Consider the following 12,448-nt stretch of genomic DNA (forward strand, 5'->3'; position numbering starts at 1 on the left):
GAGCTGATGGAGAAAAAAAAAAGTACAGTTGTTAGGTATAGACGGGATAGGTTTATCTGAGGAGAAGGGTTTTCAGGGATCGTCTAAAAGTGGACAGAGTAGGAGATAGTCAGACAGATTGGGATAGGGAGTTCCAGAGGATGGAGAGACTTGGGAGAAGTCCTAGGGGTGAGCATGGGAGGAAGTAACAAGGGTGCTAGAGAGCAGGAGGTCTTGGGAGGAACGAAGAGAACCATTGGGTTGGTATTTTGAGACTAGGTTAGTGATGTAGCTGGAGGTTGTGGATGACTTTGTAGGTTGCTGTTAGCATTTGAATCAAATTTTTTGGGTGGACGGAAGCCAGTGGAGGGATTGGCAGAGAGGGGTAGTAGAAGCTGAGCAGTAGTCAAGATGAGAGATGACCAGGGAGTGGACTAGGAGCTTTTTGGTGTCATTGGTTAGAAAGGAGCCTATTTTAGAGATGTTTTGGAGGTTAAGGCAGCAGGCTTTGGACATTGATTGAATGTGGGGCCGAAAAGTTAGTTCAGAGTCCAGGATTACACCTAGCATCTTAGCATGCAGGGATGGGTTGATATGTGAGCCATCAATCTTGACAGAGAAGTCAGGGGAAGGGGCATGTGGGGAAGGAAATAATATGAGGCTGGTTTTGGGTGGAATGAGTTTGAGGATGTGGTGTGACATCCAGTCTAATATGTCTATTAGTAAATAAGTGATGTGTGCAAAGGCTGATGGAGTGAGCTGAGGGGTAGAAAGATAGACTTGGGTGTCATCAACGTAGAAATTTAAGTTATGTAAGTTATACTGTATGTAATCTTATAAAAAGTTATATGTAATAATATAAGTTATTATGTTAGTTAGGTTTGATGGTTACCTCTGATATGTTGTAGCACTGTTCTGGGTTCAAATATAACTAGTTGCCTAGCTTCAGATTTTCTACATTGCCTAGTTCACTCCAAGTGCTCTTGTAGCTCCACTTAGGCATCAATAAGCACCATAGATCACTATATATATATATGGGCCAAGAAAATTTGCACAAATTGGGCCTCATTTCTTAATATGTGAAAATACCTTGTGGTTACATTAAAAATGTAATTTCCCTTGCACATGGCTATATGAATTTAACACATCCCTGTACTTCACACTTTAGAGCAGGGATGTCAAACTGGTGGCCCTCCAGCTGTTGTGAAACTACAAGTCCCATCATGCCTCTGCCTTTGGGATTCATGCTTGTAACTGTCAATCCAGCAATGCCTCATGGCACTTGTAGTTTGGCAACAGCTGGAGGGCCACCAGTTTGACAGCCATGCTTTAGAGGATCAGGCTCTTTGAGTCTGTATATGACTGCCCAAATCTGAAGTGTCACTGTCATTGCCAAGTACTTAATTCTTGTGCATAACATACAATTGACATGTCTGACACAACGACAAGTTAGTAACATTATTGCTGTACATATTGTAGGCTAGACTAGAAATCATATATCAGCAGCTATAAGCTGGCATTCATATGTAGCATGCTCCAGTGATATCAACAAGCCTTAGGACATTGTTGAAAACCTTGGAGCCAGCTTGTTCTGTTATGTGAAAAAAGTGTATGCTTGAATGTCCTTGTTGGTATACCAATAGGAAAACATGTTTATGTCAAAGGATACTTACCTAAATTAGAATACGCCTATAATGATCTCCTTTGATTATGTTTTAGGTAACCCATCTTTTTGATAATGGAGCAACTGTCTTCTTTGCAGTGTTTATGGCAGTTTGGGGTAAGTATAATTCATCAAGGTAATCCTAATTCCAAAACTGTGATACTGTTGAAGAAAACACATCTGTAAATTTGTCTTGATTACATAATCAATATTAATATCTAAATAACACTGAACACAAGATTGCTACTGTATGTGATTGAATCTTTCTTTGTAGTAGCTTTCTGTACTTCCCTGCTCACTGGAATTCAGACTTTGAGAAGGAGGACCATTGTTTAACTTTTTCCCTTGAATTCAGATGTACCATGATTAAATTGTGCAATTTTTAAGAAATGTCTTCCTTTGTAATCAAAAGCAGCATATTTTACCTTTTACCACGTCTGTTTTCTTTCCTTGACCTTCCCTTTTATATGCTATATAATAACAGTATAGATTAGGTCATGACAGTTAATGGATCATTCCTGGCACCCACTTGCCTGGTGTAAGATCTCCACAATTCAAAATGCATTTCCCTCTTCATTTCTTGAGTGTCTTTCATGTTTTCAATAGGGATGATGGGTTTGTGCTGTGACCCTTAGACTGTAGGCTGTAGGACTCTATAAAATCTAGCTTAGAAAAAAAAGCACAGATTCAAGTACAAGGGAGGTATCTTTTTATGTGTTTTTATATTGTCATAAATGAATATAATTATATTTTACATTTTAGCAACTGTTTTTCTGGAGTTTTGGAAACGAAGAAGAGCGGTGATTGCCTATGATTGGGATTTAATAGACTGGGAAGAAGAAGAGGTAAAGGTTACAGTTTTTACTAGCAGACATTGTACACTCACCGAACACTTTATTAGGTACACCCGTTCAATTTCTTGGTAGCACAAATTGATAATCAGCCAATCACATGGCAGCAACTCAGTGCATTTAGGCATGTAGACATGGTGAAAACAACTTGCTGAAGTTCAAAGCAAGCATCAGAATGAGTCAGGCATTTTTTTGCTGGCTAATAGCTAAAAAGAGTGGGAAATCTGAGTGGAGAGTGAAAGATTTTACTTTTGACTGCTGTGAGTGCTGGTGCTTGTAGTTGTTTTATTTTCTTCTTGGTCTTGCTAAAAGCTTTTACTTTTTAAATCATATTTTCTGTCACTTTTTAAATAGCAATTTTTTTCTTCCTTTCCTTGTCTTCCTTCAGCCTGCTAATTAAGGGGAGGGGTTAATTGGTCACAGGTGCTACAGGTACTATATAACTTGCTGTAGAGCTCATTCTTGAGCTTGCCTGTATTTTACTTGCTGGACCTTTGACTAAATGGACATTTGATAAGTGGAGTTAAACAACCAGAGTGGAAAACAGGAGATTATAACAGGAGTCTACTAACCTGCAAGTGACAACTGATATTTCCTATTAATATTGTAACTAGGATATGAGTGCTAGCAGGGTTGAAGGTTTTGTGCAGTGCGCTGTGTGCCGCATGTATGCAATAATGGAGCAACAGCTCCAGGATGGATACCGCTGCAACAGATTTGAGCGGGTTGCCCTTCTGGAAACTCGCGTTAGAGATCTGGAGGAGCAAGTTGCAAAACTGGGCAGAACCGACAACTTTGAAAGGGTCTTCTGCTCTCTGAGCAGGTAGCTAATGGGATTGATGTGGAGGGTGGAGGGGCTAATCAGGATTATAATGTAGGAAGATGGGTTACTGTAATGAGAGGGAGTGGTAGGGGCTTACAGAAAAGGAAGGCTGGACCTGGGTTTGTGAACCCAAACAGATTTGCAAGTTGGGTGAAGATAAGGGGGTGGCAAGCTCAGGGGTGGCATCCCTGGATGTCACTGCTATCCCTAACAGTCGGGAGAGCAGACCATCTGGGAGGGATGGTGAGGGTAGTGCAGGAGGGCCAAGACAGTTGGTGGTAGTAGAGGATTCTATAATCAGAAGGACTGATAGAACAATTTGTCACCAGCATCGCCTCAACTGAATGGTTTGCTGTCTCCCTGGTCCCATGATTCGGCATATGGTGGACTGGGTTGATAAATTACTGGGAGGGTCTGGGCATGACCCAGCTGTCTTGGTCCATGTTGGCACCAATGACAGAATACATGGAAGGTGGAGGCTCCTTAAGAATCAATTTAAAGAACTAGGCTGCAAGTTGAAGGGAAGGACCTCCAAGGTGATATTCTCTGAAATATTACCTGTGTCATGCGCAACTCAGGAAAGACAGGGGGAGATTAGAGAACTCAATGCATGGCTAAAGACCTGGTGTAAGAGGGAAGGATTTGGGTTTCTAGAGCATTGGACTGACTTTTCATTGGGGTGCAACCTATATGCTAGAGATGGTTTGCACCTAAATGGAAGGGAGTCTGCTGTGCTGGGGGAGAGGTTTATGGGAAGGCTGGAGGAGTATTTAAACTAGGATCGAGGGGGGAGGGAGAATTAGATTATAACGGGGTAGACAGATAAGAGAGGGGTCAGTACGTATTGGTTGGTAGAATGGGGAAAGATGGGGGGGGGGGGCTATGGCAGACAAGAAGTTTCCCATGTTACAAACAACCAGTGGAACTGTTATCATTTGTATGAAGATAAACAATATGCAAAATACATATGCACAAGGTGTCAATGAATTAAAGTGTTTGTTTACCAATGCGAGAAGTCTGCCAAGCAAAATAGGTGAGTTGGAAGCTTTGGTGTATAAAGAGAACTATGATTTAATTGGTATTTCTGAATCTTGGAGTCATTCTTCACATGACTGGGTCATTATATTCCTGTCTATGTTCTCTTTCGGAGAAACAGGGTAAATAGGAAAGGTGGTGGTGTCTGTCTCTATGGCATAAGGCCAATGTGGTGCCAATGTGTAAAAAGGGGTCAAAATCTTTACCAAGTAATTATAGACCTGCTAGTTTAACTTCTATAGTTGGGAAGATACTGGAGAGTTTAATAAAATACCACATAGATGAGTTCTTGCTGGAAAAACATTTTTTAAGCAACAGACAGCATGGATTCATGAAAGACAGAAATTGTCAAACAAATCTGATTTCTTTTTATGAGGAGGTGAGCAAAACCTTGGCAGTGGACGTGGTATACTTGGATTTTGCAAAAGTGTTTGACACCGTTCCCCACACAGTCTACAGGCTTGGAATAAATCCGTATGTAAATGGCTAGAAAACTGGCTAAAAGGTTATGCACTTGGGGGCTAGGAATATGCATGCATCATACATACTAGGGGGGTACAACTGGGGGAATCAATGGTGGAGAAGGATCTGGGGGTTCTGGTAGATCATAAGCTTAATAATGGCATTCAATGCCAAGCTGCGGTTTATAAAGTGAGCAAAATCCTCTCTTGTTTTAAAAGACATATAGACTCCAGAGAGAGAGATATAATTTTACCCCTGTACAAATCATTAGTAATACCTCATCTGGAATATGCAGTTCAATTTTGGGCACCAATTCACAAAAATAACATTGGGGAACTGGAGAAAGTACAGAGAAGGGCAACCAAACTGATAAGAGGCATGGAGGAGCTCAGCTATGAGGAAAGATTAGAGGAACTGAATTTATTCTCTCTTGTGAAGAGGAGATTAACCTCTTGCCGACCGCGCATAGCCGAATGACGGCTTCACCGCGGCCGGCCAGTTCTGGGTGGACGTCATATGACGTCCTCCCAGAACGCGCTCTCCTGCGTGCCCCAGGGGGTGCGCACCCGGCGATCTCCGTGATCGCTGTGTCCTACGGACACAGCTGATCATGTGATGTGGTAAAAGGGCAATCACAGCGGCCTTTTACCACCTGATCAGTGGTGTCCAATGACACGCTGATCAGAGGGAAATGCAAGTGCCGGTTCTCGGCTGCACTTTCCTCACACTGTCAGATCGTGAGGAAAGTACTGCCGAGAACCAGCAGTTGTCAGAGCGGGGATCGGCACCGATCAGCAGGGCACTGATGATCAGTGCCCTGATGATCGGTGCCCAGCAGTGCCACCCGCAAGTTCCGCCCAGCAGTGCGCCCACTAGCTCCGCCCACCCGTGCCCAGCAGTGCACCCACCTGTGCCCAGCAGTGCACCCACCTGTGCCACTCTGCAGTGCCACCTACCTGTGCCCAGAAGTGCCACCTACATGTGCCCAGCAGTGCCACCCACCTGTGCCCACCCACCTGTGCCCACCAGTGCCACCCACCTGTGCCCACCCACCAGTGCTGCCCACCAGTGCCACCCACCAGTGCAGCCCAGCAGTGCTGCCAGTCAGTGCCACCAGTCAGTGCCCAGCAGTGATGCCAGTCAGTGCCGTCTATCAGTACCCATCATCAGTGTCACCTATCAGTGCCGCCTATCAGTGCTGCATATTAGTGCCGCCTATCCGTGACACCTCATTAGTGCTGTCTATCAGTGTCGCCTATCCGTGACACCTCATTAGTACTACCTATCAGTGCCCTTTAGTGCTGCCTATCAGTGCCCATCAGTGCCGCCTATCAGTGCCCATCAGTGCTGCCTCATCAACGCACATCAGTGAAGGAGAAAAAATGCCTGTTTGAAAAATTTTATAATAGAAACAAAGAAACTTTTTTTTTTTTCAAATTTTTTGCACTTTTTTATTTATAGCGCAAAAAGTAAAGCGCCCAGTGGGGAGTAAATACCACCAAAAGAAAGCTCTATTTGTGAGGAAAAAATGATCAAAATTTCATATGCGTACAATGTTGCATGACCGCGCAATTGTCAATCAAAGTGCGGCAGCGCTGAAAGCTGAAAATTGGCCTGGTAAGGAAGGGGGTATAAGTGCTCGGTAGGCAAGTGGTTAAGGGGGGAAGGGATGATATGATCAACATGTATAACTACATCAGTGGTTTATATAGTAAACTCAGTGTAGAGTTATTCACCCTGAGGTCATCACAGAGGACAAGGGGGCACTCTTTACGTCTGGAGGAAAAAAAATTAACCTCCAAACACGGAAAGGTTTCTACACAGCAAGAGCTGTGACAATGTGGAATAGACTCCCTCAAGAGTTGGTTTTGGCCAGCTTAGTGGATTGCTTTAAAAAAGTCCTGGATTCTTTATTGGATACGTAGAATATAACTGGTTACTATTTATAGGTAAAGTTGATCCAGGAAATATCCGATTGCCTCTCGGGGGATCAGGTAGGAATTTTTTCCCCTGTAGGAGCAAATTGGATCATGCTTTGCTGGGTTTTTTGCCTTCCTCTGGATCAACTGTGGGCGTAGGATTGTAACTTTTTTTTTTTTATTAATGGTTGAACTGGATGTATTTTTGTCTTTTTTCAGCCAGACTAACTATGTAACTATGCAATGAGGAAGAAAGGGGATTTAGGTGACTTTGAACATGGGATGGTTGTTGGTGACAGGCTGGTCTGAGAATTTCAAAAACTGCCGATCTACTGGGATTTTCATGCACAACCATCTCTAGGGTTTATAGAGAAAAAGAGAGACTATCCAGTGAGCTGCAGTTGTATTGGCAAAAATGCCTTGTTGATGTCAGAGGTTAGAGGAGAATGGACAGACTGCTTGCAGCAATATTCAGATGGTAGGGTCAGAATTTGGCATAATCAACATAAAAGCATGGATCCATCCTGCCTCGTATCAAGAGTTCAGGAACTATCAAGGTGTACCTAATGAAGTGGCCTGTGAGTGTATATCCACAATATATGTTGTGAACTAAAGTGAAACAGACTTTTCAAATGAAAGTCAAGAACTACTGCAGTTACTGCAGATATACACATACAGTATGATGCTGCCCAGTAATTATACGAATGTGTTGCCAAACCTAGATAATTCCAATAATTTACTGTATTAGTCTATGAGAGTGAAGTGTATTGGTAGCTACTCCCCATAAGTTTTAGTATCATAATATAACATTCCTTTTAACATGAAAATGCTTTTTTACAGTCTAAGCATGCTACCTATTGACAAAAAATAAAGGAACACAACAATATAAACTTGATAGATCACTAACTCACTATAGTTAAGATTTAAAAAATGTTTTTTGTTGGAGTCCTGCTTTAAAAGAAACCAAAAAGTATGTTACTGCTGTTTCCGACCTCTCCTTCTGGAATTGTTACTTGTCTGACAGTCCAGTTGGCTTGAGTGTATCTAAATGTGTATCTGAGTGTATTTGAATTTGAGTGTATCTAAACCCATAGATACCCAATTCAGTATGTGTATAGTGTGTTATCATTAAAATTTGCTCTATATATTGATGAATTAGAATGGTGACAATTACCTTTTTTTTTTCTTTTCTATTCATAATCAGTCATATAATTCCATGCAGTAATTCAGAACCTGCATATGAAATTTGTGGGCGGAGGTCATTTTCAGCATGTGACATGTCATTAACAAGTCACTGCAGTGTTTTGTTTACTTTACTCCACTCTTCATAGGTGCTATGGATTGGTGCTATGTGACTGACAGTGAAAAAAAACTGTTCTGAATGTAAAGAACATTGTTAATAAAAATATAATAAAAAAATCCTTGATTTTATTTATTTAAAATCAGTATAAAGAATACAAAAAATTAATGACACTGTTCTTAGCCACCCACTTTGACACTCCCAGGGTCATGCAAGATGGCTCAGTGTTTATGATTGACAGTGAAGCTCTTCTTATTTGCTCTCCTGTTTATCCAGTCTACATGGCTATCGGGTGGAATTTATGTTAATTACATCGATAACCAGAGTAGCAATAGGGAAGCGCTCCTCTGTCAATCAAGAACTCTGAGCTGCCGCACATAACATGCAGGAGCCTGGAGCCTCACATGGGGTAGATATATAGTTGACAGCTCATTCATTGAACTTGGTGCACACAAACACAGTGAGACAACAGAGAGCACTGGGAATTGCACATGGAAACCTTCTCGATCTCCATAATTAAGTCCTTTGTGGGGTGAAACATATTGGAGTGGTAGGTGGACAGGTAAGACTATATGTTGTGAATCCTCTATTTAATATATTAAAGCTGGTTTTACATCTCTAATGACATTAGTGTGCGGCCTGTTTATATTTACTTGACTTTAAATGGCTTAGTTCAATCAAGTGTACAAACTCTCAAGGGCCACCAATCAGAATTCACTATTGAAATCAGACCAGTGCAAAATGGATTTTAATTGTTTGCTATGGGTAATTGCACTGAAAGAGGCACTGTTGCAGTGCCCCACCCAGCAGGGTATACATACCCATCACTTCTCTCCTGCTCCATTGAAGCCTTTGTTCCATTGCTGTAATGGAACAGGGCTTTGGGTGTGGGAAAGCATGTGTTCTCCCCATATGACAGTATTTGGATTGAGCAACCAATTGTTAGTCCCAAATAGTGCCACATGGAGGTGGAGCAGTAACAACAGCTACCCTGGTAAGTTGCAATACAGGAGGTTACTCAGAATAGACTCCTGCAGGTGGCTGAGAGGTGGCAAGGGAGCACAGATTTGTCAGTATCCTTTCTGGATGGCTGCGCTATTGGTAGGCATGGTCCCCCCGCCTTTGACAAGCACTGGCAGAACTCACTAAGGAAAGAACTGTGTTAGTGGGAAACATGATATTATCTAGGAAACATTATATTCTCTACTGAATTGTTTCTTTGTGTTATACAAATGTAATTTTTTTTCTTTGTGCTATACAAATGTATTTTTTTTTCTTTTATCCCTTCAAATCAAGGAAGAGGTTCGTCCTCAATTTGAAGCCAAATACTCCAAAAAAGAGCGGCTAAACCCCATATCAGGAAAGCCGGAGCCTTACCAAGCCTTTGCAGATAAATGCAGCAGACTTGTCGTTTCTGCTTCTGGAATATTTTTTATGGTTTGTTTTTTTTTGGATGACAATATGTTCTTTTAGAAGAAATAAAGAAAATAGCATGGAAGAAAAAGATGCATAATATAGTTTTATAGCAGAAAAAGAGCGGTCTATAGAAGTTAACCTATCAAAAGTAGCAAATACTCCAGCTGGTCTCAAAGAAGGCCAAACATACCCATGCTTGTCATGATGAGATTTATGTCTATTTATTTAGTTATTTTGCTTGTTTATATACTGGGGTTAGACAAAAAAAATGGAAACACTACATGATTTGCAGGTGTGAAAGTGACCTCATTTTCTGCATTGTGATGTAACATTCTTTTGCTTCCACTGTGTGATGAGACACCTAGCTAACAGGTGGGAAGCCTCACTTAAATCATTCACTGTGTGCGCTGCTAGTAATATGGAGTTGTGTCAGATCTTACTGAGCTTCAAAGAGGATAAATTTTTAGTGCCTGCTTAGTTGGTGCCTCTGTGACTGAAGTTGCCAATTTGTTTGCCATGTCGCGGCATATATAGTTTCCGGGAAAACGTTGTCTGATAAGAATAAGCGTGGTTGAACATGGTAAACTGACCGAAAGAGGCAAAAGGATATTGAGCAGGATTGTGACCCAGTATAAGAAAACAACTGCTGTGAAAGTGACTGAAGAGCTGGATCTTAGTCCCGTGAAGACTAATATTAAGTTCTGCAATCACTTATGCAGCAGTTGTTTTCTTATTCTGGGTCACAATCCTGTGCAATGTGCTCTTGTCTCTTTCTGTCAGTTGACCATATTGACCGTGCTTATGGTTTTCAGATGACGATTTCCCAGAAATCATTATGCTGTCATAACCTTTGATACTGTACCTCACGACATGGCAAATAAATTGGCAACCTCAGTCACAAAGGCACAAGCTAAGCGAGCAGCAACAATTTTCCCTTTTTGATGCTCAGTAAGCTCTGACATGACTCCACATTACCAGCAGCACACGCAGTGAATGATGAAAGTGAGGCTTCCCACCTGTTAGCTAGGTGTCTCATCAATCAGCGGAAGCAAAAGAATGTTACATCACCTCCCCTTTCAACACGAAACATGTTGTCACTTTGAAAATATACCATATAGACCGCGCATAACTGGTGTGACACAGAATAGTTAATTATATTGATAATCATAGTAACCAATAAACATCTATAAAAAACTTTTGGTGCAGTCCCAGTATGTGCAAATAAAGTGCAAACGTGCTGGATCCTTGATAATAAACTCTGTATTAAGGTGATAGGTGCTTCACTGTGCTCAGACTGGTGCCCCACATGGACTTACACTCACCATCATTCTATGACCACCTATCTCTAGGTAGGTCACTAGCGCTTTAATTGGGACTAGCCCAACAATGCCACATGTTGGTACTCTTTCCCGCTGTTCCACGACGTTCCTACTGGTAACCAGTGTGTTATCATCGGGTCAAATTGTAAGTGATAGCCAGTATCCTCCTCTGGGTCTACTTTGATACTAGCACTACTCCTCTCCTTCACAAGCAATGTAGTATGTTATCAGCATAAAAAAAAAAAAAACACCCCATAGTGTAAAACTGTATACTTTAATATTGAGGATAAATAGTTTGGAATAAAACTCACAAAAAAAAGTGCCTAAACCCTCGGCACTAAGTGTGTACAGCTCTGTTGATTTGTATTGGAAGATACAGTGTGTGTTCCAAAGGGCGGAAGTGACCTTGGCAGAAGTTACGCCATCAAACCTTAACGCGATTCGACCAATAGATCGTCATCAGGAAGGAATGTTGTCACTTTCACACCTGAAAATCATGTAATGTTTATATTTTTTTTGTATTTAGGTTAAAGAAAACCTAAAGAAAATTCTAGTTTCCTGGCAGTCAGGTTGAATCAAAGGTGTTAGTATTTTATGCAGTATTTGAGTGCATGACAGCACTGGATCGGAATCTGTCCGATGGGCTGTCCTTTTGCACTTGGCTGGGCTGTTCAACTCCTGCAGGTGCTGGAAAGATTGCTGTTTCCTCAGACTTGAAGCATTTGTGGGTGTGTGGTGAGGAAATCCTTGAGGGAAGACTCGTGTATGTTAAACATTCCAGACTTTAGAAACAATGTGTTTCAGGAGATTAGAGTTACCCTTTTTTCCGGATTTTAATTCCAGATTTGATGTACACTGTGGAACCACTGTGGTTCTGCTAGGGAGGCTCTGTCCTGGGTTTTCCAGAATGTCACAATTTAAAAAAAAAAACAATATTTATATATTTTTAAGGCCACATGGGAGAAAATACAAGCACTCTGCAAAGCCCCAAATCTAGAACAGAGCCTTCCGACTGGTCTCACAGCATACACAACATCTAACATTAAGAGAATAAACTCTCCAGCTCTCCAGGGATCAAATGCCACAGGAAAGCTAGGGGAACCAGGACCAAAATCGCTATGGATAGCCTTTCGGAGATGCTGCCCTCCTCAGATAGGGAAATCAACAACTGAAAAAAAGAGCAAACAGGAGGCGCACACCCCTAATGCATTATCCAAGGTTTATTATAGTAAAAAGGGATGAAAAAATACAAACATAGCATAAATGTACAGCTTAGTAGAATGGCGGAGATGGCCTTAACAATGGCAGGGTGTTTGACTGTCAGTGTGGTCGGCTAGCTGACGTGTTTCGGGGACGAGTCCCTTTTCTCAGAGCTGATCAACTCTAAGGAAAGGGACTCGCGTCAGATGGCCATCTCCACCATTCTACTAAGCTGTACATTTATGCTATGTTTGTGAGTATTTTTCATTCCTTTTGATACTATAATAAACCTTGGATAATGCACTAGGGATATGCGCCTCCTGTTTGCTCTTTTTTCATCTAACATTAAGAGCCCAGAAGAAGGAGGAACCCTAATCCCCTAAAACACGTTGGCTTTTCCTACTAGTTGTCAATAACATTTAGGACAAATGTTTAATGCATACGATGCTTCACTCAAGGCATTTCTCACCATACACGCATT

At 41.6% G+C, this 12,448-nt stretch overlaps 1 protein-coding gene across 5 annotated transcripts in view; it reads left to right on the forward strand.

The window, feature by feature from the left end:
* ANO4 (anoctamin 4) overlaps positions 1–12,448 on the forward strand; it is a 273,092-nt gene that overhangs the window by 209,478 nt on the left and 51,166 nt on the right. For all 5 annotated transcript variants that reach the window (XM_089694243.1, XM_089694247.1, XM_089694275.1 and 2 more), the window contains 3 exons: positions 1,699–1,759; positions 2,405–2,487; positions 9,329–9,469. In XM_089694243.1, the coding sequence (XP_089550369.1) occupies positions 1,699–1,759; positions 2,405–2,487; positions 9,329–9,469 (285 nt within the window). The remainder of the gene's footprint in view (positions 1–1,698; positions 1,760–2,404; positions 2,488–9,328; positions 9,470–12,448) is intronic.

Source organism: Staurois parvus, unplaced genomic scaffold, assembly GCF_062004578.1.
Source record: "Staurois parvus isolate SC_StPar_1 unplaced genomic scaffold, SC_StPar_1.0 ptg000025l, whole genome shotgun sequence".
Taxonomy (NCBI): Eukaryota; Metazoa; Chordata; class Amphibia; order Anura; family Ranidae; genus Staurois; species Staurois parvus.